Raw genomic sequence first — 26,611 nt, 5'->3', positions numbered from 1 at the left:
ACTGTGACGGACACAAGCCCGCATGGCTCTTTCCCTTTCCAGCTCAGATGGAGGAGTCAGAGGCTAGTTTTGGTTCTGTGCTTCCATCCAGCAAATGCAGAACCAAAACGAAGCCCAGCCTTCTTTCCATATTTGAGAAGGGGGTTGGCATCATCCTCGGCTCCAGGGCTGGGAAGATGCATTTCATTTATCTTGCTCTCTAGGGGCTGGCTGACACATCACCATGATGAAAGTAGTAAGCAAGACTGTAGAGCCTTACTCATAAACTAGTCTACATTGATATTGAAGCAGCTAGTTTGCTTGTATCGCCAAATAAGCTGTATAATAATAAGTTTGTTCCTTATTTTGCTTATGACTCTCACCCCACCCTTTCCCATGTTTCCCGAAATGTTTAAATATCACATCCTATGTTAAATGTTACTCCTGCAGCCAGTCAGGCAAGAGATTTGTTATCCAAAATGCTGGTGATTGACGCATCAAAAAGAATCTCGGTAGATGAAGCTCTACAACACCCGTACATCAATGTCTGGTATGACCCTTCAGAAGCAGAAGCAGTAAGTTGTATTTATTATTTAGAATCTGGATTCTTTGTTGGCAGCGACACCACTGATCATGGTGTCTGGTGCCGGAAGGTAGTCCAAAAAGGCTGATTGTCTGCTCTACAGCTAATCAAAATTTAAATTTAAATTTAAACTGTATTTTAACCCGTATTTTAATTAATTGTTTTCTTTTCTTTTATGTCTTATTGTAATTTTACTGGTGTCAGCCGCCCTGAGCTCTATTTTGACTGGGGAGGGCAGGGTGTGTGTGTGTCTGTGTATACCGTGTATATATATATATATATATATATATATATATATATATATATATATATATAATAGCTTACTCTGCATTATTGAATTGGAGTTTCGGAAGGTTCAGGATAAACATAACCTATTGTATGCATTTTTTGGAGGCTTTTTCAAATGCTGAGCCAAAACAGGAGGCATTGCAGAAAGCTTTGCCAGAATAGAAATCAACCCACTTTTGAAGGAGAGTGGTCTTAAAACTACTTTATTCCGGGATGATCCCTAGGCTCTGTTTGCCCTGGTACATAGCTAAATCTTTTTTTAAAAGTCATTTTTATTGATTTTACAAATATAAAGTACAGATAAACAAAAAGTAAAAAAACAACAACCCCATATCTATATAAAGAGATTATCTGAATCTTGGGACTCCCCCCCCCATCCCCTCCATGGGGTCTCAGAGCACATAGCTAAATCTGACTGGCTGTGTAGCAGCCATCATTTAATTTTTAAAATTAAATATATTAGTCACTTTTTTTTGCCATGGCACCTCAAAGTGGCTTACATTAAAAACAACAACATCACACACATGAAAACCAGGGAAAGAAATACATTAAGACATCCCACTATAGAAGGCCATAGATAGTTAAAAGCCAGATGGCCCATTGTGCAGATAGGGGCGCAGCTTGGGCCATTAGCCGAAGCTGGTGGAAGGCACTCCGCACCACTGAGGCCACCTGACTCTCAAGCAACAGCAGTGGATCCAGAAGTACCCTTAAGCTATGTACCTGCTCCTTCAGAGGAAGTGCTGTAACCCCTTCAAGAGCAGGCAACCCCCCATATGTCTAGTCTAGGGAACTGTCAGTCGTAACTGGACTGAGTGTCAGCTTGCTGGCTCTCATCCAGTCCACTGCCAAGACAAGAAAGCAGCCTAGCACACCCACTCCCTCACATGCAGATGTAAAGGAGAAATAGAGCTGTGTGTCGTTAGGATATTGCTTCAAAACTCCAGATGACCCCATTTAGCTTCATGTCACAAAGCTAAGTCTACTTGCAAAAGAGTGAAAGGGAGATAAAATTTGGTTGCCAAATATCCGTGAAAAGGGTAGGATTAAGCCCTGGCAGGGGCCCCCTTCAAAATAACTTGAAGAGCATCTGGATCAGCACTAGATGATGATGATGATGATGATGATTATTATTAATTTTGCTTTTAATGACTTCTACACATGGCAGAGGGACGCAGGTGGCACTGTGGGTTAAACCACAGAGCCTAGGGCTTGCTGATCAGAAGGTCGGCGGTTTGAATCCCTGCGACGGGGTGAGCTCCTGTTGCTCGGTCCCAGCTCCTGCCAACCTAGCAGTTCGAAAGCCCGTCAAAGTGTAAGTAGATAAATTGGTACCGCTCCAAGCGGGAAGGTAAACGGCGTTTCCGTGCACTGCTCTGGTTCGCCAGAAACAGCTTTGTCATGCTGGCCACATGACCTGGAAACTGTACGCCGGCTCCCTCGGTCAATAACGCGAGATGAGCGCGCAACCCCAGAGTCGGACACGACTGGACCTAATGGTCAGGGGTCCCTTTACCTTTACCTTTACACATTATGTTATGTGCAAGGTTCAGAGTTTCCAAGTTACGCTGTAAGTGTAATTATACGAATCTTCATTCATTTATTTTTTTGCGGGGGCGGGATTTTCATTTGTATTGTCGTTTTCACTTTGCTGATGTCCAACTCATGGATGTGTTACGCATCATGGAGCAGGTTGGCACTCTAACTCCTAAGCATTTATTCTACTGCATACAGCTAGTTTTGCAGCATTGGGATTATTTTCCAGAAGTGGATTGAGGATACATTTTAGCACACTAATTAGCACTGCTGATTAGCATCCCTAAACATAGAGGGGAGTTGGCAAATTTCAGAATCCTGCTGTATAGGTATCTTGAGAAAATCTAGGGAAATGCAAGTGGAATGCTGGGCATGTATTCCTACAAAATATCAGTTTAGAGGCACAAGTGTAAGTTATGCTACTTCTTGTGGAAAAGGTCCATTTAAATTATCTATGTTTAGGCTTGTGATCAACATTGGGCCCTTGTCACAATACCCTCCCCCAAGTGAAATAGCAGGAACAAAAATTCTACATAGTGATAGGTGCTTGGAGAATTTCATGGCTGGTGTGTAATGCAAAATAACTAATAAATTGAGGACCAGTCTGGTATTAATATCCTGGGATTAATGCACGATTATTCTGAAATTGAGAGTGTAAATTTATATTTCCTGCCTTTTATTCAGTTTTCTGCTACGTTTTTGTTTTCAGCCTCCTCCAAAGATACCAGACAAGCAGCTGGATGAAAGAGAGCACACAATAGAAGAATGGAAAGGTGAGGTTAATACTTTAAGTATTAATATTATTACCAATGAAGCTTTTGCTGCACTGTTTTAAGATGCTAAAGTGTGGTGGGAACTGCATTTGCCCCCACAAACACTGTTGGGAATAACAGCCCCCAACAATTTTCTAAATCAGCAGGTTCTTGAACACTTGGGTTGGTTGGTGGTTCTTTTTCTCAGCCTCTACTCCTGTAATAAATAATAATAATCCCCAGCCGCTCCCAACAGATGACTAAAAACAGAATAAAACTTCAAACATTAAAAACTTCCCTAAACAGGGCTGCCATCAGATGTCTTCTAAAAGTCAGATGGTTGTTTTTCCCCTTGACATCTGATGGGAGGGCGTTCCACAGAGCGGGCGCCACTACCGAGAAGGTAGAAGTTGTGCAAGCTTATTAATACATAGCTTATTGATATCTTCTGGATCAGACCAAAGGTCCATTTAGTTCAACATCCTGTTTCCCACACTGGCCAACTGGTTGCCTGTGGGAAGCCCACAAATAGGACAATGAATGGCAGGAGTACTTAATGTTCAGTTACCATTTTGTGCTCACAGCTTAGGTATAGTAGGAGATTGGTATCCGTTATTTCAGTGCCTTCTTATGAAGGAAGTACAGAATCTAATCTGCTTGTAGCTGGAAACAATGAAGTGTGGGTATCATGAATAAGTAAATTAAAGTGGAGTGAAAGAATATGATCCTGTGTAAGTATCATCACCTTTGAACGGCCAGGGAGGCAGTTAGTTGTATGGCTCAAAGTCATGCAGAAAAGGAGAGAACAAAGGTCAGAGAGAAACTTGGAACAAAATGTGTGGGAATTAAGAGTTATAAAAGGGGCTTCTCCTTGAACTTAGATAAAGGCATTGCTTTTAAAATCCCTTGCACATTTTAAGAATTGGGTGTTATAGTATCCATTAACTAGTTTTTGATATATCCAAATGGGATCTGTAAAGGCACTATAATGGCCACCTCTCTTCAGGAGAAGGTCCTGTATGCCTCTGTATTTTTCTTTCTAGAATACTAGCAGTGCAACTCTTGGAAAAGGCACCCATTGTGTATTTGAAGTCTCTTGCTTGGGTAGATTTTCTGTTTCTTGATAGTGTTCTGAAGTTTTGCTAGTTTTGTGGTTGAAGAATCATTTGACCCAGAAGCATATAAGGAAGCAAACATTGCCTGCAGATATTGAGGAGTCGGGGTGGGTGTGACCTTTTCAAAATGCTTTTTTATGTGCTCATCCTCAAGAAAACCCTGAAGCTGTTTGCTCAATGAGTTGCTCAGTTTTGCAAAGTGGAGCAGAATGGCAGTATTTCACGGGTGCATTGTTTGACTTGCCTAATGTACTACATTCTCTGCTTTCTGCTTGATCAACAGAGTTATGTTCAGTAGAACATGTGATACTTGTTATATACGAGTCTGTTTCTCTGGCTTGTTTGAAATACTGTATGGATAACACTACACCTGGTGATTTTCAGAGTTGATTTACAAGGAAGTTATGGACCTGGAGGAGAGAACCAAGAATGGAGTTATATGTGGACAACCGCCTCCTTTAGGTTGGTTTACAATAAAAGTGCTGTTGCTCTAGTTTCTGCCACTTAGCCCTCTTCAGGTGTTTGTGCTGGAGCATGCCCCATCCACCTTCACTACTTGGAGAAGAGCTGTCTGTACCAGGCAACTTGCTCTACTCGTGTGCATTTTACACACATACCCAGTTACCCATTATTGCCATGATACAGTAAGTCATTTTAGAAACCACTGGAAATTACAATGATGGTGTATGCATAAGCACTTCTGATTCACCTTCTTCCCCTGCAACAAGATGGCAGGTGCAGATCTGTTAATATCTGCATGCAGTAAATACACCTGCCTCCTTCACTGTGAATTGCTATGTGCAGCTGTCTCTTAGGTCTGTGGGGCCTGTTTGGGTCTATACGACCTCAAAAAAGTCTTTGAGGGATACAAACACTAATCCCAATTAATTCTCCGAGGGAGAATCCCTGTTATGCAAGTGGAAACCCTTGCTTGCACTGGGCTTCTGCTTGCAGGATTCATTTGGTGAATCCCATCCAGTTTTCAGTACTTCCTCCATTAGCCCTTTCCCAAATCTTTGTGACTGCTCTACTCTGGAGAAATAACTCACTGAATTAAAGGCTGCTTCTCCACTTGAACTCAGAGCGTTTTGCTAGTCCGCTTTCTGTCTGTCACTTTGAAAAGGCAGCTTTTGGGGCCCCCCAGAGAGACCGAGGACTTCAGGAAATCCCTGATCAGACTTGCATTGCCTAGCTAACAGTGTAATCTGACTTGGGCATATGCAAACCTCACCTGAATCACCCAGGTTTGCCTTGTAATTCAGGAAGGAGACCCCTGTTGGTTACCCGGTCTTTCTTTGTTGGAGCCCTATAATTGGGGGAGGGGGTATTTTGTTTCCATTTTAAATAACTGGGAGTTAGACATCCTTGTTGATCTACTTCAGACCACTCAGAGATCTACTGGAACCCATTTCTGACGTAGACAACACATGGCAACTGCAACCTTTGCACCAGGCAGGCAAGTCACCCTCCACTCTGCACATGTGTCATAAGCTCACCTGCATCCCTAATGATGGAATCCCCCAACTTCCAGAGGCGTATCCTCTGTGGGGCATATTTGTTCATCCTACCAAAGGGTTCTTTTTTTCTCTTCAGAGCAACTCCCACCTCCCGGGCCTTCATTCTCTGTGACTGTGGAAGGCCTGCAACTCTGGGAGTGGGATGCTATTATCATATCCCTGAAGGCCTTGTCCCCCAACCTCTCTGATTCTTGGCTTCTTGAGGTTAGCTGCCTTGGCTTCACGGGGATGAGCTTGATCCTTGAGGGCCAGGAGCTCATGGCACCAAGCACCCACCCACAACCTCTGTCCAACAGAGAGGCATGTCACATTCTGCACAGTATGACTGATAGCCCCTAGACCCCTCCTGACTTTCTATAGTGCCTGCTGTTTGTTGGGTGGAGCTCGGAATTTCTTCCATCAATAGCTTTGTAGGGGAGTAATCTGCTCTGGCCTCCTGACTGCCTCACTCCTACTGCCAAACTCACCAGCTAACATGACTCTTTGCCGACTGGGCCCTCCTTTTTTCTTTGCTCACAAAGTGGACTCCCTTGCTTGCTTGCCCTGATTTGTAGCCCTGACTAGCTTCCCCCAGCCGTTGCTGCAGCCAGTTAGGTCAGGAACGCCTTGTTAGAAAAATGTGGCTCAATTAATGGGCTGCACCCAGGTCCAGTGAGTAGAAATCTGAAATGGGATTTGGGGTCATCTTAGTGCCCCCCCCGAATTGATTATTATTATTTTGTCAGGGGGGTTGACAAAGGTCGGTTAAGGCAGTGTTTCTCAACCAGTGTGCCTCCAGATGTTTTGGGACTACAACTCCCATCATTCCTGACCACTGGTCTTGCTAGCTAGGGATGATGGGAGTTGTAGTCCCAAAACACCTGGAGGCACACTGGTTGAGAAACACTGGGTTAAGGTGAAGATATGGGCAGTGAAGAACCTCTGGAAATGCAAGAAGACTCCCTGTGAGACTTTTTAAATTGAGCTGATTTTTAAGTTATTTTGAAACTTAACCAAAAGCTGAGCTTTTAACTTGGATTGAGGCTTACCCTTCCACCTAGATCATATACAGCACTTAATAACTTTGCAATAAGCTTAATCTCGAGCTTCAACTGAGGGTGGTTGGTTGGTTTTTGTTGGTTTAGAATGTAAGTTGCCCTTTGGTTTTAAGTGGTAACTTAGACTGTCTGGTTTTTTAAAATGGCACTGAAAGCTGACACTCAAGGGGTTACTGTATTTTAAAGTTGATCCTAGCTTTTAACCGGTTTTAAATGGAGCTGAAAGCTGAAACATTTAACCTGGAATGAGATCTAAGCCCAGGGGTCAGCAAACTTTTTCAGCAGGTCCACTGTCCCTCAGACCTTGTGGGGGGCCGGACTATATTTTGAAAAAAAAGAAAGAAAGAATGAATTCCTATGCCCCACAAATAACCCAGAGATGCATTTTAAATAAAAGGACACATTCTACTCATGTAAAAACATGATGATTCCCGGACTGTCCGCGGGCCGGATTGAGAAGGGGATTGGGCTGCATCCGGCCCCCGGGCCTTAGTTTGGGGACCCCTGATCTAAGCCTACACTTAGCTGATGTGCTTTCCTGTGTAACCTAAAGCTGAATCCTACAAGATTTAAGCTTAACCAGCCTGTTATGAGCAAAGTGCATTAATGGACAGTCAGAGTGAAAACAAGCCAGTGAAGGAGGCCAGTCTCTCTGTAACCGAATTGATGTTCTGTTTCTCATAGCACAGGTGCAGCAGTGATCAATGGTTCTCGGCATCCCTCTTCATCGTCATCTGCCAATGACGTCTCTTCAATGTCTACTGACCCAACATTGGCCTCTGATACAGACAGCAGCCTAGAAGCCTCCACAGGCCCCCTGGGTTGCTGTAGATGACTACTTGACGTACTTGGGGACAGGGGTTCTCTTAGTTACAAAAATTGGTGGTATTATTTGGGGGAGTGTTTTCAAAAGTAATTGTGGGATTCAAGTGCTAATTTTAATTTAAGTTGCGTTTTAAAAGTAAGCCACAATACTTTCCTGTAATAAATTGTACAGTATTATTAATTTTTATCATGAGTTTTTAAATTTGCATATGTTTTACTACTGTGATGTGGACCTCGTTTTAAAAAAATACATTATTAAATGTAACATTGCTGTCCCGTTTGTTACATGACAGCTTTATTTAAGGTTTACTTGAGTTTCAGAATCATTTTATTAGGGTATTTTTGTGTGTTGCACACCCCTTTTCAGTCCATAAGCTAAATGTTTTATTTTTAGCCATTTGAGTGGTTAAACTATCTAATTATAGGCTAAGGTATAGCCACGGAGATAGCAGTTCTGAACAGAGACATCTCCTGCGGTATATAGGGAACATTATATATGCTCTGACAATGTCACATGTTCTTGTGCCCAAAGGAATCACACAAAACAAGATGAAGAAGCATGATAGAGCACGCCTTTGCCATGCAAATTTAACTTGCCCCATAGTTAAATAGATTAACAATGCAAATTCATGTTTCCCACACTCCCACTCTGTAGTGCTCATTTCTCTACCTTCCTTGCATATTCAGGCTAGTGCATCTCTTAATTTATAAAGCGCTCTTTTCCTCAAATTTAGCACTTTCCCTTTACGCAGCATCTTGTCGCTTCAGGATCTGCAGCAAATACAGTGCATAAGATGATGCTGCAGGGATGTCCATTGTGCTGCACTGACAGCGTCCCTCTTTTGCCTCCCCGTGCCATTGGAGAGGCATAGAAACCCCCCCAAAACTTGACAGTGGGTCATTCTGAAGCCATGAGAATTGGGTAGCATTTCAGCACAGAGATCCCAACTTTGGACGCGCTCCCTTAAAAAAAAACCAAAACCAACCATCAACAACGAACTATGTAGAAATGTTAAATATAATGTAAAATGGTGCTGCTCTTCACTGAAGTATGTTAACTGTTTACAGTGTACATTATTGAATGATATTTTTTGTGCAACTGATTAAGTTCTGTGTGAGTAAAACAATCATTGGGAATTTGTCCTTAGAAAATGCAATGTTTGTGAATTTAGGCTGTGCTGCCTGCCTTGCGTAGATAGAAGTATTTTGTGTAGTGGATTTAAATGTGAACAAAACTGTACATCAGTGCTGCCTACAGAAGCAAATATTAAACAATAGCACAAGTATCTTGTTGGACACAACCATGAAGGCTGAGAGAATTGAATCTGCCTGAAACTGTTTGGTTCTATCCATCCAGTTCTTTGGAAGTGAAAGTCTTGTTTCTTTGCTTGCTTGCTTGTTTTTAAAGAGAGGCTACTTCTTTTCAAATTTTTGTTTCGTCTGTGTTTGTTTTCAGTGGCTGCAAAAAAAGCAAATGTTTTCAGGCGGCATGGGAGAAAACAGGATTGGGTGATTTCACATTGTTTGCCATTCTGGAAAGTGACAGAATGGCAGGCAGTAGATTTAGCAGGTGGGTAGGGGGAAATGGGGAAACTTTGCCATGTGGTCCAGATTTTGGTGATATACTGGCATTTCCCCTCTCTAACCCTGCCCCTTACTACCCTAGGTAGGGCAATTCCATACCTCTTTCCATCCCAGAATATAATGGTGCCTTTGTAGACCCAGGCTTTCTTCTCTTTCAATATTCTTTCAACCAGCTATATACCCCCCCGCCCCCGGGTGACTCTGCTAGTGAATTCCCAGAGATTCAAATAGAGCTGTTGATTCATATAGGGCATTCTCATTTTCTCTTCTCCACTTCCTGGGGTCAGAAACTGCAAAGCTAGAGAGACTAGCATGAAAAAGCAATAAATGTGTAAACCACAGGCAACAATAGCAGTGCTTTTCATTCTGCCCGGACACTGAGGTCCAGCGCCGAGGGTCTTCTGGCGGTTCCCTCGCTGCGAGAAGCCAACTTACAGGGAACCAGGCAAAGGGCCTTCTCGGCAGTGGCACCCGCCCTGTGGAACGCCCTCCCGTCGGATGTCAAGGAAATAAACAGCTATCTGACTTTTAGAAGACATCTGAAGGCAGCCCTGTTTAGGGAAGCTTTTAATGTTTAACAGACCATTATATTTTAATATTTTGTTGGAAGCCGCCCAGAGTGGCTGGAGAAACCCAGCCAGATGGGTGGGGTATAAATAATAAATTATTTATTTATTTATTTATTTATTATTATTTACCAGCTTAAGCTGAAATGCTACCACACTTTAAAGGGCTGGGGGGAAGTGGTCAGAACTGGCACCCTCTCCCTCTAGTTGCAGTGGGATTGACAAAGCTCTTATTTATGTTAAATATGTTTGTTTACTTTAATTTTGAACCATGGCATCCTGGCAATGAGTAAATGTGTGTCTTGTTACGATCCTTGAGGAATGGGTGTGCTTTGATGTTGGAACCAGTGAGGGCGTTATGGGCCCAGATCATAGATTCTGATGCCCCCAAATCTTGAAACCAAAGTTTACAGCAGCCATCATATCTAGTGTGGTTATAGATCTTAGAGCTGGTCTGAAAAATGATGCAAATTTGTTAATTTTTGGGAGCCCACTTGACAACTCTTGACAATTCCCAAGCCAGTTTTTTAACCTGAAGCCCACAGTACAGAATGAGGGCCAGAGTGGTGTCTTGAATGAACATTTCCTTTTTCTATAGCTGGAAAAAATAATCAACACCTTAATTGAGGATTACAGGTCCTACGAAACTGTCCTACGGTATCAGCCCAGCTGTCTAAAAAGGAACACCCAAGTAGATGGAAGAACAAGAATCCAGAGGAGCCCAGACAAAAGGCCAAAACAATGGAAAGAGGGTGCCACTAAGCTACACTCCCCCCTCCAGCATGCCAGAAAAGTTCCTTTTGCAATGTAGAGATCCGCCCCGCTCAAAGCCCACCTGTACAACCCCTTCCATTTCCAATGGGAAATGTATGGATTTTGTTGGAGTGCAGCAAACTAGTTCCATGAGATGCTAAACATCTTGCTTGTGAGATTCTCAAGAAGCTTAACCACGTCTGGAAATTGGGCGGTGGATTACAGACACCCTTATCTTTCTTTCCCCTGATCCCAGAAAAGCAATTTCTTATACATTTATTGTGTGCATATATTATCCAGCGTCTCACCTGCCTGGTTTCCCTGAAATGAACTTAATGCCATTTGTGCAAAACCCGTGAAGGTTTCTGAACTGTTTAAATACTGTTTTGCCTACCAGGTCCCTCAAATTCCGTCGTTCGGTTGAAGGCACTTTACATTTGTCCGGGGCCTCCAGCATGTTCCTTGTTGCCTACCCTATCCCATCTGAGAATACAACCACAGCCCTTTCCCCACTATGTCCAACAGAAGTAGTAGAGGCAGAAAGTAGGGCCTACTTAGGTACCCTAAGCCACATGTTGTGCAAAACCACACCAGAGGAGGAGAATAGTGTGGCTTTTGGGCAGCTGGATATTGTGGGTCAAACTCCAAACCTTTCAACAGAGGTCTTCCTAAAACATAGCTTGTTTTGGAAAGGGCATCAATAGAACATATCCTAGACTTCTGTTGGAGGTTGAAGAGAATTGAAAAAAGTGAACCAGTAGCAGGGTTGTCCCTTCTGGTGAATGGAACTCCATAAAATAATGCAGTCTGAGAGATGCCGGAGTCCTGGGGGATTCCTTGCTCACATCCTGCTTGTGGAATGCTCTTGGGGAGACTCACCTGGAGCCTTCATTGTACATCTTTAGGTACCAGGCAAAAACGTTCCATTTCAACTAGGCCATTGGCTGGTTTAACATTCTATGGCTTTTAAAATGCGGGTTTTTATTGATTTGGTTTGAATTTGAGCTTGCTTTTATTGTGCATTTTGTGTTGGTATTTTGTGTTTTATGCTGTGGACCACCCCGAGACCTTCAAAGGAAGGGCAGCATGCAAATTTAATTCATAATAATCAGTTGCTGTTGACACCGTAAGCTGGCAGTATTGATTATGCAAGCAAGCAGTTATGCATAGGATAGAAATGTTGACTATGCAAGTTCATTTTAATTTAGCAGATCAGTTAAACGTTGCAAACCGAACTTTGTGCTCCCGAGTAGGAGAAGACAGTGCAATTCTTCAGCAGAATTCAGGCACTTTGCAACCATGCACAGTATCACGCTTGCCCTGGACCATCAGAAAGATACTGCCAGAAATGATAACAATCCCCTTTGCTTTCAAGATGAGAGGTTCAACGTCTTCCTCACCAATCTATCATCTGTCTTCAGCTGTTAACAACTCTGGCAGTTCAATACGATAATGTTTGTAAGCCAGTAATTTAGCAAAAGTTTTTCCATACCACTGCAAGCAAACTCGGGCAAAATGGAGGGATGCCATTTTGAAGTGGGGAGCAGGGCAGGAGGAATCTGGCTGGTGGCTTCTCTTTATTTCGGGGTGCTGGCCATCTGGCTTTCTGCAGTCAAATCCCCCAAAGTTTTGAAGAAATCTTCCATCTCTTCTTGTAGGAGGTGGTTTCTCTTGTCTGCATCATTCCGAGCCCTCTCAGAGTTCCGCAACTTGATCGCCAGCATTGTGTATTTCTTCTTTTCTTGATCGAGCTCTTCTTCTAATCTTGCCACCCTCTTCCTCAGTTCCGTGTTTGCTTCTTCAATCCTTAAAGCCAAGAGAGAGCATGAACAAGTTAAACTTGCAGCAAATGCTGCCACATGTTTATCTGTGATGTGACAACCTGCCGTAGAAAGCCTGGGAAAGTCATGTCCCCATAGTGACACAGCCAACCAACTTGTACTGTACTAGCGCAAGACATTTTTCTGCCTGAAGTAAAGCCCAAATACAGAACACAGGGACAGCAGTTTTTAAAACTACACCAATTCCTGTGTTCATCTATCTCCCACACATGGTGCCATCGGAAGCAAGTCATATCACTATGGACTTAGCTACATAGGTCAATTTATGTGACATTATAAAGACGTTATAAAAATGTGACACCAGATGGTGCTGTAGAGCAGCAATTCCAAGTCAATGAAAATTTCCATTGGGAGCTGTATTTTTTATAGCGTTTTTTATAGCTGTAGATCCAGCCCTTGATGTACAGCAGGACCAGCCCTCAGTTTGTGTATGCAAACTTTTCAGTTGCACGTAAATCTATAGGTGCAGACTGCTCACCTTACCTACTTGGTAACTCTAAAAATGTAGTATTTCCCTATTGAAGTGGTGGGAAAACAAAATACCTTTTGGAAGATCCCCAGGATATCCTCACCCATCCCTGTGCAGAAACACCAACCTTTTATTAAATGTATCTGCAAAATGTTAAATCTACATGGCACCAATACCTTTTCTGTAACTCTCTTTGTGAAACCATGCACTAGGAGATATAGAGCAGGCATCCCCAAACTGCGGCCCTCCAGATGTTTTGGCCTACAACTCCCATGATCCCTAGCTAACAGTGGTCGGGGAAGATGGGAATTGTAGTCCAAAACATCTGGAGGGCCAAGTTTGGCCATGCCTGCTTTATGCTCAGACCCTGGTCTGCTGCATTCTGATGCTTCTTATTTGGGGAATGCCTGATATAGAGGAAGTGAAATTACTTCATCATGAAGCACCCTGAGTGCATGCTGACATCAAAGCATGGGCATTGAGGCTTAAGCTCCCTGGTTCCCCTGGGTTGGTTTTTTTTTTGGGGGGGGGGGAATGTGTGCAATTGTCAGCCCATCAGAGTCTTCCAAAAAGGCAACATCTCCAAGGCAGGAGGGGGAAACCCCAGATCCAAGTAAATCTTGGCAAGAATCAAAAGCTGCCCTCTTGTCCTTTGTCTTTATCCCTGGCATGAGCATGGTACTTCTTGTTAAATAGTCTTCCTGAAACGTACTCTCTAAATGCCCTAAACTAGTGCTATTTTTCTAGAAAAAGAGGTGCTGAAACTCACCATGAACAATGTTATCTTACAATGGCAATGGAGCCCACTTGAGAGGTGCTGGAACTCAGTTCCGGTGAGTTCCAGCTGGAAAAACAACCCCAGAAAGAACCATTCAGAACCTCTTGTATTGACTCTCAGGCATTTACTTGCCTTCCTTCTGGAACGCTTACCTTTTGATACTGGAGTCATATGCAATCCTTTGTTTGCTCAGCTCTGCCTTCAGCTCAGCGACAAGACTCTGCAGGGCTCCAGAGCAGTGGGCGGAGTCTTTGGAAGCAGACGTCCCATTGTTTTGATCACTGTCGCCGCTGCAGGACGCCCCTGACCTCTCCGCGCTGTTATCCAAGCAGGCTTCGCTTTGCAGAAAGGAACTAGCCGTGGCCCACTCCACCTGAAGAGAGCTCAAGGCCGAGGAGTCGCTCGCCCTACAGGCAGGGCAGCTGCTGACGGAATCCACGGCGAGAGAGAGTTCGCAGGATGAGCTCGACCAAGTGGCACTGGTGCTGCTGTGGGTGCTGAGAGAGAGGCCGGAGGTGGGGACATTGTCGTAGGTGGAGAGTCTCTGAGGCGAACCTGTGGCCCGCCCTCCTGAGGATGGCCTGCAATGGCCTTGAAGGGAATACAGTCCATTCATGAGCCAGTTCCCACCGGAAGGGAAACTGGGGCTATCCAGCAAGGAGCTTCCCAGTTTGTGACTGAGCGACCCAGCCCCCTGCTGCCGAAAGGAGTATTTCCAGGCGGGCAACGTTTGCCTTCTCTTGCCGGGGCTCGTTGCAGGAAGGCTGCAGTCTGCTTTGCTGTTCTGCTCCTGAATAGCTCCCTTAGCTGCAGAAGATGCTGCCTTGAAGAGTTGGCTCACAGGGTTGACCGTGGGGCTTTCTAACTCGCAGTCCGCTTTGCCGTCCTTGGAGAGATGGTCTATAGTGCCATGTGGGTGCTGGTCGGCGCCCTCCGTCAGAGAGGCACCAAAGAGCTGACCATGCTCGCTTATCAAAGCAGTCATTAAGTGCTGGACCAGGGAAGTACCTGTGCGGTAATGTTAAGAAAGTTAGGTGGAGACAGCCAGCTTAATCCTTTGCAAACATTTGCGATGATATCCATACTCGGAGCAGACTCACTAAAACCAATACACCTGGACCACTGAGTTCAATGGGTCTGTTTTGACTTGGTATTTTGTCTATGCATTCAAAAACTTGAATAGTCACAGGTTCTATAGCTCCTGAAATTGTCCAGACACCCCTGAAATATGCATCGGAACCTTAGGAATATAAAGTGCATACCTTCCATTATAGCTAACGGATCTTCTACTTGCGGTCGAAGGATATTTGGTCCAAATACAGTGGCGAGATTCTGGACACTCATCTTGTTATGGCTCGAGTGAGACTGAACTTCATCGAGAAATCTTGAAAAGAGCCCACCCAAGAGAGAACAAAGTTACATTCACCACCAACTCTTCTCGGTGGAGGAAGAAGACCAAGACTCGGTGGAGGAAGAAGACCAAGACTCATGTCACTGCCATGGCTCTCTTTACTAAGGGTCAAGTTAGAATATGTGGGAGATACAAGATAAGTCTCCTGACGTTTTTACGAAAAGCAGCAATGATAGGCAGTGAAAGCCCAAGAGATTACCCCTTTAACTCAAAATCCACACACCCTGTTCCTACCTATCAGGGAAAAGAGATCAAAAATTCAGGTGATTTGATAGTGGGAAGAGAAAAATGTAAGCGGCCTCCTTCCGTCTGCCATTCCTCTGATGAAGCTTCCAGTCTCTTGCAGCTGCTTTCCACCACTACCACCACACCTGTGAAGGAGTGCCATGTGTCTCTTCAGCACAAGGTTGGCATGGTGCCAGGTTTGACCCAGATTCTAGCCAGGAGCTATTGGTGAGGATTGAGGAGAGGCGGTGCAGTGCACTTGACTTCCTTGGCAACAGGTTTCTGCCACTTGCCAGGGAGAGGCAGAAGGGAGGCTGGTACAGGGAGGGCACACGGGCAGAATGAATCTGGCACTCCTGCTGGTGGACCCACACAGTGCGCAACCCCTCACTACCTCCTCCCCCTCCCAGTAAGTGACACCAACGCTGCTGCCAGGAGGCCAGGTGTGTGGCACTGCCCCTCCTCACCTAGCTGCAGATTCTAGCCATGGTACTCGTGCCCTTTTGACCTACAAGTTCGGCGAATGGTCACAGAAATCGGACAGCGAGAAATACAATCGGCATCGGAAAGCCACAAAATGCTCACAATTGTGGACGGAGATGAAGCTGTAACTTGAAATACAGTGTATGAGCGGTTTAAGCGTTTCCGTGAAGGGCGGCAAACCATCGAAGATGACCCTCGGTCTGGCAGACCGCCGACGAGCAGAACGGCGGCAAATGTCAACAGAGTTCGTGAGTTATTGATGCGAGATTGGCGTTTGTCCGTCCAAATGATGGCGGAAGAATTGCATTCCGCGTGAAATCGTTACTGAGTCGTCCCACCCTCTATATTCTCCCGATCTGGCCCCACCGGATTTCTTTCTTTTCCCAAAACTGAAATATTCACTGAAAGGGCACAGATTTCCCAACATTCCACATGTCCAAGCTGCTGTGACGAGGGAACTGAGAGCAGTACAAAAAGAGGACTTCTCCAGAAGTTTCCAACAGTTCTACCAACATTGTCAATGGTGCATTGTGTCAGAGGGGGCCTACTTTGAAGGTCTGTAAGGTAAGTATGTTTGAATATTTCCCACTGTCCGATTTCTGTGACTACTCACCATTAATTTTTATAAAGCAAGTCTCTAGCCCAGGCTTCCTCAACCTCGGCCCTCCGGATGTTTTGAGACTACAATTCCCATCATCCCTGACCACTGGTCCTGCTAGCTAGGGATCATGGGAGTTGTAGGCCAAAAACATCTGGAGGGCCGAGGTTGAGGAAGCCTGCTCTAGCCCGTATAGAACTAGAGATGTGAGGCAAAAAGTGCAGATGCTATTCTGACCAACTGTTGCTGTGGTTTTTTTTTTAGAAACTAGTCTACTACCACCTTTTAGTCCTGTTAACCAATGAATGAAGGCACTGCTATGATTAACGTTTAGGAGAACAGTGCAAGTCGCCCCCAAGACAGGCGTCAGCAACACTCTTTCTAGCTCATCTCTCCTTTCTACATTGCTCCAGCTTGAGGATGTGCCTTTCCCATCATCTCCAGAATCTGAGGATGATTCCCCTGCAGCTTCTCCTATTCTACCACCACCCAGGTGCATGTGACTGCCACAATAGGCTACAGCTTCTTTTAATACTGCAAACAGGTCTTCCAGTGGGTTGGAGCCGTTGGAAGGGCAAGCCCTGATGGCCTTTCCAAAGCTTCAGTTGACTCCAACCCTTTGCTGAGACCCAAACTCAACAAGCAGGACCCACTGAGGGCTGCACCCATAGTCCAAGTTTGCTTCACCTTGGATCAGGCATCCCCCAAACTTTGGCCCTCCAGATGTTTTGGACTACAATTCCCATCTTCCCCAACCACTGGTCCTGTTAGCTAGGGATCATGGGAGTTGTAGGCCAAAACATCTGGAGGGCCGCAGTTTGGGGATGCCTGCCTTGGATACTCATCCTGACCTAGATGAGGTCCTGGTGTTCATTATCACTTGCACTGTGGTCCTCAACCTCCAGCAGAGGAGAGAGAGAGTTGCTTTAGCAAGTTATTATCTCTAGGCATCAAAGCCATTGTGAGTAGAAATTGGGATGCTGCCATGCTTGTCCCCCTGAATAGACAAGCAATTGTCAAGATCACATAGGCAGAGTACAATTATGGAACTGTGTAAGCCTGAGCCTTCATGCCCTGCCCATCATTTGGGAGAGCAGAAAGAGTGCAAAGGTGCTCATGCACGGGACATTCAAGCAGTTATGCTCTTGCTGATGATTATCTCTCTGTTAGACCATCAGTTCCATCACCCAGAAGAAGAAGGTTTCATGCCGATACTGGTTGGGCAGTAACCCCTCTGGTGATAGCGCCCCCAGTGCTTCAGTGCTAAGGTTTCTGTCTGGTCTTTGTTGTCAACACCAAAGGAAAGATTGCTTAGGCCAATACTTCCACCCTCCTCCCATGAACATGACTTACTTGCAGATGTACTTGAGGAGATTGTAGTTGGCCTGCGGAAGACTTCTCACATGCCTTGCCAGTTCCTGAGTACCCTGAGGGACGGGACGAAAGCAGAATGAACACTTAAGTTCCATAGTTCCATAACTAGGGCCAAACACACAATCAGCCCCCATATTCAATGGCCACCTGGGGAGATCGATTAGTCTGTAGTTCTGGACAGAGTTGTCCTCCCCTGGAACGAGGCAGCGCCTAACCTGCTGATACTGCTGGATCCAGCCTTAGCATGTGAAGACTTGTGGCCTCAGTGGCTAGGAGAGTGTCTTCCCAGTTATGGCTGGTTCACCAGTTATGGCCCCATTTGGACAGAGATGACTTCGCCACTGCATTCCATGATCTAGTAATTTCCAGGCGGGATTACTGCAATGTGCGTGATGTGGGGCAGCCCTTGAAGTCGACTCGGAAACTCCAAGAGGTCGACTCAGAAACTCAGCAGGTGAATTACCAGCAGGGGTAATCTCACATCGCCCTCACAGCTGCACCTTGCTGCCAGTTCATTTCTGGGCCCAATTCGACATGCTCACATTAGGGTTCAAAAACCCTACATATTTGAAAGAGCCCCTCCTTTCCTACACCCCCTCTTGGGAATTAATATCAGCAGAGGGGTTCCTCTGGATAGTTCCACCTCAGACGTTATGGGGGTGGAAGGAGGGGAATTTTCTGTGGCAGTGCCTAAACAGGCATTCCCTCCCCACCTAAGGGACCTATTCCTGTGATGGCAATTTGTTTTAACTGATTTTAATACTGTGTTTTTATATTGCTGTCACATGTCTAGGACCTCATGGTGAAGGGCAGGTAAAGAAGTTTAATAACAATAAAAATATTGTTTAGAATTCATCACCTTCTAAAAATACCCCCAGTTTGAGTGATCTCTGCACAAAGGTTTTTTCATGAGTTTGCGATGTGTTTACCGACCTCTCCTTTGTCCTTGGAAAGCAGCTGCCCACAGGAGAGGAAGTCTTCATATCTGGCAAAAGGAATGACAGGCTCTGGAAGCTCTCTGAGGTAGAGTTTCAGGAGGGAGGCTACCGTGTGGACATCAGTGTTGCTGCAAGAAAGGAAGGGGGAAAAGGAAGTTTTAGCAAGAAACTCTGCAGTTGCCCTTGGCAAAGATGGACAGGCTTTGGAAAACACGGGAAGATACCTTGAAACACACATTTATTTATCTAAGTCAGGCATCCCCAAACTGCGGCCCTCCAGATGTTTCGGCCTACAACTCCCATGATCCCTAGCTAACAGGACCAGTGGTCGGGGAAGATGGGAATTGTGGTGCAAAACATCTGGAGGGCTGAAGTTTGGGGGTGTCTGATCTAAGTGGTCAGTCCCTTTTTCTTGTCCAGAGCCAAGTGACATAACCAAACAGACGATAAACCCCATATAGATGCATGGAAGCAAAGAGGAAAGAGAAATGCATTAAAAACATCCCACTCACTTCCTAAAGGTCACAGATTGTTGAAAGCCAAAGTCTTGGTTATAGAGGAAAGTTTTCGTCTGGCACCTGAATATGTATAATGAAGGCACCAGGCTAGTCTCCCTGGGGAGAGTGTTTCACAAACACGGAGCCACCACAGAAAAGGCCCGTTCTCGTGTTGTCTCTCTCCTGACCTCTCACGGAGGAGGCAGTTGGAGGAGGACTTCAGATGCTTGATAACAAACAAACACAAACAAACAAACAAACTTATTACTTATACCCTGCCCATCTGGCTGGGCTTCCCCAGCCACTCTGGGCTGCTTCCAACAGGATATTAAAAACACGATAAAACATCAAACATTAAAAACTTCCTTAAACAGGGCTGCCTTCAGATGTCTTCCAAAAATCTGATAGTTGTTTATTTCCTTGACATCTGGTGGGAGGGCGTTCCACAAGGCGGAGTACAGTAAACCCTCAACTTATGTGTGGGGTACGTTCCAGGGATTGCACCTAAAGCCAAAATCATGTATAGGCGAAACACATCGGGTGCAATGGCAGGTGGGATTGCCAATGTCTTTTCCCCCTGGGGGCACTTCCTGCCCTCTTTTTAGTTAGTTTTTTTAAAGTTAAATGTGCATAAGTTGGGGGCTTACTGTATCATATTCTTGAAGCATTTAAGGCTTTATAGGCCAAAACAAGAACTCTGAACTGGGTCCAGAAACTAATTGGTAGCCAGTGCAGTTGGGCCAGAATTGGTCTTATATGCTCAAACCATCTTGCCCCGGTGAGCAACTCGGCTGCTGAATTCTGCACACACTGAAGTTTCTGAACAGTCGTCAGTCTTCAGAGTTGCGGTAATCTAACCTAGAGGTTACTTTAAAAAAAATTGAAGTAGTTTATGTATGTAACAACCGCCGCTGGGATTCTTTATGTGCAGAAGTGGAAGGAAGAAAAAATTCCCGCCCCTCAAAAAATTAACAGCAAGATTTAAGAAAATGTAACAATGGGCGTTTTATGGAAGAATGGGTGCCTTTTCCTGGACTATTTAAAGACATAGTATAGTATGAGGAACCCGTGAGCAGGATTTGAGCTGTGAGCAACAGAAGGAATCAGATTATAGTCTTGTGGTTGTGATTTAACAGGGAGAAGGCAGGGTGCAGCAGAAGGGGAGAAACAGGAAACAGGGTTGGGAGTCGACAAAAACAAGAGGGGCGAAAAAATGAAATGCATTTTGGATTGTACAACATATGTTAAAAATGTTGGAACCTCATAAAATATAATTTGGGGTGGGGTGGGGGAACCCTAGAAGTTACTAGGTAGGTAAAGGTAAAGGACCCCTGGACAGTTAACTCCAGTCAAAGGCGACTATGGGGTTGCGGCGCTCATCTCACTTTCAGGCCAAGGGAGCCGGTGTTTGTCCACAGACAGCTTTCCGGGTCATGTGGCCAGCAGAACTAAACTGCTTCTGGCACAACAGGACATTGTGAAGGAAACCGGAGCGCATATAAACAGTTTACCTTCCCGCCACAGCGGTACCTATTTATCTACTTGCACTGGTGTGCTTTCGAATTGCTAGGTAGGCAGGAGCTGGGACAGAGCAACGGGAGCCACCCCATCGTGGGGATTCAAACCGCTGACCTTCCAGTCGGCAAGCCCAAGGGGCTCAGTGGGTGTGGAGATTCCCTTGGGACAACGGCATTATCCAAGAGGCTGCGTTCTATACCCCCCTCTCTGTAACCTTGGAAATAAAAAGGGACTATAGGAAACTTTCCCTTGTCTCTGTCTTTTTGTCCTACCATGACCCTGATCTCTCCCACATGTTGCACAACAGCTTTTTGAGCGGCTGCTGTTGCTTTGTGAGTTACACCATGCTTGCTGATGGCTACCTGCCATGGACCAGCATCGCCGCTACTTACCTGATAATGTTTAAGCCTCCTAACCACCGTGGAAGGAAAAGTAGCCACTGTTTTCCCCTCCTATCATAGGAGCCAACTCGTAGGGGCCAAGGTCCTTTTGCCCCACCCCAAAATATTTGAGGGGATCTGGGCCCCCCAACAGGGGTGCCAACTTGGATAAAATATAGGGGGCAGCCTGGGTGTAGCCAAGAGGGGGCAGGGGGCAGCTGCCCTCCTAAATCAAGTAGATGAATAAAAACAGTTAAAGAACTGAGGTTCTGCCCCCCGCTAGCATAAAGTCTGCCCTCCTACCATAAATCCTGGCTATGCCCAAGGGGGCCAGGTAAGCACCCCCCCCCACATAATCAATCACAAGATGCGGCAAAAAAACCACCCCCATTTGAATGGCAAATGCAGCGCACAACATGTTAGTTCTGCTGGCCAGGCACCCAAAGTAAAAAAAATAATTTGAGGGTCCCTTGGCCCTGCCCCAGGCCCCCGAGAGATGGTGTCTATGTTACTAGTGATGCATACCTGGGGTCTAGGTAAGAAACAGACACTGCTACTTCTGTATTGGTTAATCGTTAAGTGTTTATAGGTAAAGGTAAAGGGGACCCCGACCATTAGGTCCAGTCGTGACCGACTCTGGGGTTGCACGCTCATCTCGCATTATTGGCCGAGGGAGCCGGCGTATAGCTTCCAGGTCATGTGGCCAGCATGACAAAGCCGCTTCTGGCAAACCAGAGCAGCACATGGAAACGCCGTTTACCTTCCCGCTGTAGCGGTTCCTATTTATCTACTTGCATTTTGACGTGCTTTCGAACTGCTAGGTTGGCAGGAGCTGGGACCAAGCAACGGGAGCTCACCCCGTCACAGGGATTCGAACTGCCGACCTTCTGATCGGCAAGCCCTAGGCTCAGTGGTTTAACCACAGCGCCACCTGGGTCCCTACTAGGTGTTTATAGTATGGTTATATAGTATGGTTATATATTTTTGTAATTGTACACTGCCCTGGGGGGTTCAGCTGAACTCAGATATTTTCTAAATACGGTGGCGATCCTCCTTCCGCAGGAGGAGGGTACAATGATGGCAGGATATCTCCCAATCCAGACACGTGGGAGACTTGCAGCTCTCCTAGGGTTCCCTTAAAAAATGCCAGTTCACCTGTCAAACAGAGGCTTCTCCCCAGAGTCAAAGGAGTCCTGCAGCTCTTTCACCAAATTGGCTTGCCCAGGCATGCGGAAGAGTCCTTCCTCAGCGAGGCCATGCTCCCGGATAAAATCCACACATTGCTCCACCAGAAGCGGAGCCAGGTGCTTCCCGTACTTCTTTTCGTATTGGACTGTGTCTTCCAAGCGTTGACCAAAGATCCCTGCCAATGGGAGAAGCCAAGCATTACCTTTGGTGGTCCACAATCTCAGACCTATTTTCCAGGGACAGCCCCGGGTTTACAGAAGCCGTCCTGGTTTCTGAATTGATCTGTTTCGCTTTTCCTTAGGGCGCCCCCCTATTTTTATTGGAGGAATGTTGGAAGGTATGGAGTTATGAGACCCCCGAGCCAAGGAGATAAGTAACTATACAACCTTTAGAAGACATCTGAAGGCAGCCCTGTCTAGGGAAGTTTTTTTTTCAATGTTTCATTATGTTTCTCTCTATGTTGGAAGCCACACAGAATAGCTGGAACAACCCGGGTATAATAATAATAATAATAATGGCATAGGACATTCCTGTTTTCACTGGAGAAATGTTGGAGGGAATGCAATTTTGGTGTCAGGGCAAGCAAGGCGAACGGAGTCCATCAGGTTACATGAAGTGAAGGGAAAAGTTGATGGGGAAATGCATTTGGGACCTGAAACATTCTTAGATGGTGTTTGAGGCCCCAGCACCACTTTGCTCGGGTGCCTATGGCTTGAGAGGAATTGCAAAGTCTCAGGTTGTACGAACCTTTCCCCAGATTCAGGCAGGTAGCCCCCACAAATGCAGTCTACACACAGGTGTGATGTCAAAGTGCACCCCACCAGCAGTATCCTGCCTTGGAACATGTAACCAATCATACATTGCAAAGGACCGTTGAAGAATTGTAGTTCTTCCTTAATGAGGAACGAGGAGAAGCCCTGCGTGGTTATGGGATGTGTGCCGTTTTATGAGGGGCATAAAATGTGAGGGAAACATAGCTGCCAAGTCTCCCGTATTCCCTGGGAAACCCCCATTTTTCCAGCTGTTCCCAGCCGAAAAAACGGATTTTTTTGTTTCCCCCCGGTTTATTCTGGCGCGGCAGCCATTTTGGAACTGGGTGGAGCATGCTCAGAAGCGACTTTTGATGCTGCTTTGCCCAGTTCCAAAATGGCTGCAGCGCGACTTCTGGTGCGGCGGCCATTTTGGAACAGGGCAGAGCAGCATCAAAAGTAGCTTCTGAGCATGCTCCGCCCTGTTCCAAAATGGCAGCAGCGCTACTTCCGGTTTGCTTCTTCCGGTCCAGTCCCTTATTTCTCAGGCCGGAACTTGGCAGCTATGGAGGGAAAGGACAAATGGAGACCAAGTCAGCTGGCTAACGGTCATGGGGAGAAGAACTGAAAGGACAGAAGAAAGCTGAAAGACAGGAAAGGGAGAGAGAGGACTCTTAAGGACCAAGGATTCAAAAAAACTTGCTGGAATAGACCAATCACTTTCTAAATAAAGGTGGATAATTGACAAGTCCTGAAAGGATTAGGCTCATTCATTTATGTGATTCCTCACCAGTTACAGCAGTTTTCTTGTTTGTGTTAACTGCTATAAATGATATTATTAATAAATATTGTCTAATAATAATAATAATAATAATAATGATAATAATAATAATAATAATTTATTATTTGTACCCCAACCATCTGGCTGGGTTCCCCCAGCCACTCTGAGCAGCTTCCAACAAAGATTAAAAATACATTAAACAATGTGAATACTTAAGCCTAGATTGAGGTTACTAATTTGCCCTATTCAATTGAGGACCCTGTACCTTATAAAGGCCACAACAGCTGTTTGTGGCATGTTATCAAACCTATTCCATAAAATACAGCTAGTGGAAGAGAAATTCCTTTGGTGCAAAAGCTGGATCCTAGCTTTACATCAGAGGTCAGCTAGGAAGGCCGGACTATATTGGGGGGGGGGGCGAATTCCTATGCCCCACAAATAACCCAGAGATGCATTTTAAATAAAAGCACACATTCTACTCATGTAAAAACACGCTGATTCCCAGACTGTTGTTTCTCCAACACCTCCCGTAATTTGGAAGTAGTGAAGCATACTGGTTACTTCCGTGGAACAATTGCACCTAAGGCATTTGTGATCCTCCACTCCAACAAAATTATCCAAAGACTAGTATATATCTTCAAATGAACCAGAGGCAAACAGGTCTTAACCAAGGGAAGGAAATTCTTTGGCGCTCTAGCCTCCGTGCATGAGAGAGAGAGAGAGAGCTGGTATAACAGGCTAACTGCGAACCAGGAAGTCCTGACTGAATGTTGCCTCTGCTTTGAACTAACTAGGTGGCTTCAGGCAAACTATTCTACCTCAGCCCACCCCCACCCCCTACACAGCATTAAGATATTAATAGCCACCTAACTTTAGGAGGTTGTGGTAAGGGTTACATTAAGAGAATGCATGCAAACACGGTAACTGCTATAATCGATGCTGTTATTATATACGAGCTTGCCCCCTTTCACATTACCTGATGGAGCATTTTGCCAGATTAGGATTGCACAAAACGTGGAGAAAACTCCAAACGAATGTTCCTCTCCTACCACCAAGCACCTTCATGGACAGTGTAGAAATAGTGTTTGCACTCCGATCTCTCTACTGAATTCCGTCCCTAGAATCAGATGCACTTTAGAACATCTAACTCTCATTTTAGAGTATCTGTCCCTAGAGCAAAATGATTCTATCGAGATGCCAGAGTTCCTCAAGCATTTGATCGAGAAGCTTCTGGCCTCATTCCATAGACTCAAATATTGTAGCATTGCAAAGAGAAGTAGCTGCAAAGGATCTGGAAGTACCTATGCTGAAATAACCGCAAAGGGTGGCATTCAACCATGTTTTACCCACTGAAATTAATGAACATGATGACTAAGTGAGGCCCATTCATTTCAATAGGTTCTACTCTGAGTAGGACTTCAACTACCACTCAAAGACTTGGGGCAGAAAGCCGCAGGTCCTATCCCAAGCTCTCCAGGGATGGTTGGGGATGTCCGAAACCTTACGGCCCCGCGAAGGACCTTAAGGTCCATAAATAGTAACACCTTAGAGGTCCCGGGCCCAAAGGAAGTCAGATTAGCCTCAACTAGAACCAGGGCCTTTTCAACACTGGCTCCGGCCTGGTGGAATGCTCTGTCTCATGAGACCAGGGCCCTGTGGGACCTGATTTCTTTCCGCAGGGCCTGTAAGACAGAGTTGTTCCGCCTGGCATTTGGCCTGGAAAAGACTTGATCCCCTCCCCCACTTTCCCTTTTCCCTCCCGTATGAGGCTGCATTTTAATTTTAATTTTGTATTTAATCTTGTTTTTAAGTTGTATCTTAATCAATTGTTTTATTTTTGGTGTTAGCCGCCTTGGTCTTGGCTGGGGAGGGCAGGGTATAAATAAAATTTATTATTATTATTATTATTATTATTATTATTATTATTATTATTGTCAGTAAGTGTCGACAATACCAAGCTAGATGGATCAATGGTCTTAGAACCACAGGGATCATCTAGTCCAACCTCCTGCAACGCAGGAACATGCAGCTGTTCCGTAAGGAGACTGCACTTGTAACCTTGGGGTTATCAGCACCATGCTCTAACCAACTGAACTAGCTAGCTTGAAATGGCCTCTTCTGGTCTCATGACGTTCCTCTCCGATAATCAGCTAGGGGGGGGGGAGCAGCACTAAATGTAGGGCTAAACAAAATGTCCTATTTGCAGAGATGTGTCTAAGCTTCTCAACGCCACACCTGGAACTGGAAAAGCCATTGGGATTGGAGAAGCAGCGAGGGGAAGGGTAGTTTGCTTCACCCACTGTTTCTGTGCTCCAAATCTTCCTCTCCATGGCTATTTCCCCTCACAGTGCCTTAAATGCAGAATGCACTTAACACCCCATGGGAGGAAAGTTGTGCGGAGAGGATTCTGAACAGGGAACTAGCTGGCAAAGAATTGATAGAGAAGCCTAGTGGTCACCAAACTTTTGGGGTGGCGGATGCCAGTCACAAATGGGCACCCGTTGGGAGCTTGGCGTAGCGCAGAATAGCTGCCACACCCAAAACAGTTGAAAAAGACAAGACCACAAAAGTGTTCAAAGATGGAAAGTGCGGCCTTGAACAGGCCAGCCAATTGGTCCATCTGATCTAGAATTCTTGTGTTCAATTCTTGGCATTATCCGGCAGCTTAACGGGCACTGTGCATTTCCAAGAGTTTGCTTGTCAGTCATAGAAAAGCTCAAGGAAAAGGCAATGCTGATGATGGGAACTAAACAGTTAACTTATTTTCTAGAGCTTTCCCCTTCCTTATGAAGCCAGGTGTTTGGCTTGGTTTAAGAGCAATAAAAATGGCTTGCTAGGTTTCCAAC

At 45.3% G+C, this 26,611-nt stretch overlaps 2 protein-coding genes across 10 annotated transcripts in view; one reads left to right on the top strand and one right to left on the bottom strand.

The window, feature by feature from the left end:
• Positions 1–9,847, top strand: part of MAPK8 (mitogen-activated protein kinase 8) — a 28,116-nt gene extending 18,269 nt beyond the window's left edge. For 4 of the 7 annotated variants that reach the window (XM_060275120.1, XM_060275118.1, XM_035137763.2 and 1 more), the window contains 4 exons: positions 430–554; positions 3,096–3,159; positions 4,638–4,715; positions 7,497–9,845. In XM_060275120.1, coding sequence (XP_060131103.1) covers positions 430–554; positions 3,096–3,159; positions 4,638–4,715; positions 7,497–7,642 — 413 coding nt within the window. In that variant the 3' untranslated portion in view covers positions 7,643–9,845. Of the gene's footprint in view, positions 1–429; positions 555–3,095; positions 3,160–4,637; positions 4,716–5,635; positions 5,710–7,491 lie in introns of all 7 variants that reach the window. The other 3 variants (XM_060275122.1, XM_060275119.1, XM_060275123.1) reach the window with 3 other exon arrangements.
• Positions 9,848–10,713: 866 nt separating this feature from the next.
• Positions 10,714–26,611, bottom strand: part of ARHGAP22 (Rho GTPase activating protein 22) — a 44,253-nt gene continuing 28,355 nt past the window's right edge. For all 3 annotated transcript variants that reach the window (XM_035137485.2, XM_060275117.1, XM_035137486.2), the window contains 6 exons: positions 22,203–22,410; positions 18,648–18,780; positions 17,694–17,767; positions 14,886–15,007; positions 13,776–14,631; positions 10,714–12,341 (listed from right to left, as the gene is read on the bottom strand). In XM_035137485.2, coding sequence (XP_034993376.2) covers positions 12,113–12,341; positions 13,776–14,631; positions 14,886–15,007; positions 17,694–17,767; positions 18,648–18,780; positions 22,203–22,410 — 1,622 coding nt within the window. In that variant the 3' untranslated portion in view covers positions 10,714–12,112. The remainder of the gene's footprint in view (positions 12,342–13,775; positions 14,632–14,885; positions 15,008–17,693; positions 17,768–18,647; positions 18,781–22,202; positions 22,411–26,611) is intronic.

The sequence above is a fragment of the Zootoca vivipara genome, chromosome 5, assembly GCF_963506605.1.
Source record: "Zootoca vivipara chromosome 5, rZooViv1.1, whole genome shotgun sequence".
Lineage (NCBI taxonomy): Eukaryota > Metazoa > Chordata > Lepidosauria > Squamata > Lacertidae > Zootoca > Zootoca vivipara.
This window is presented reverse-complemented; position numbering and strand designations above follow the sequence as displayed.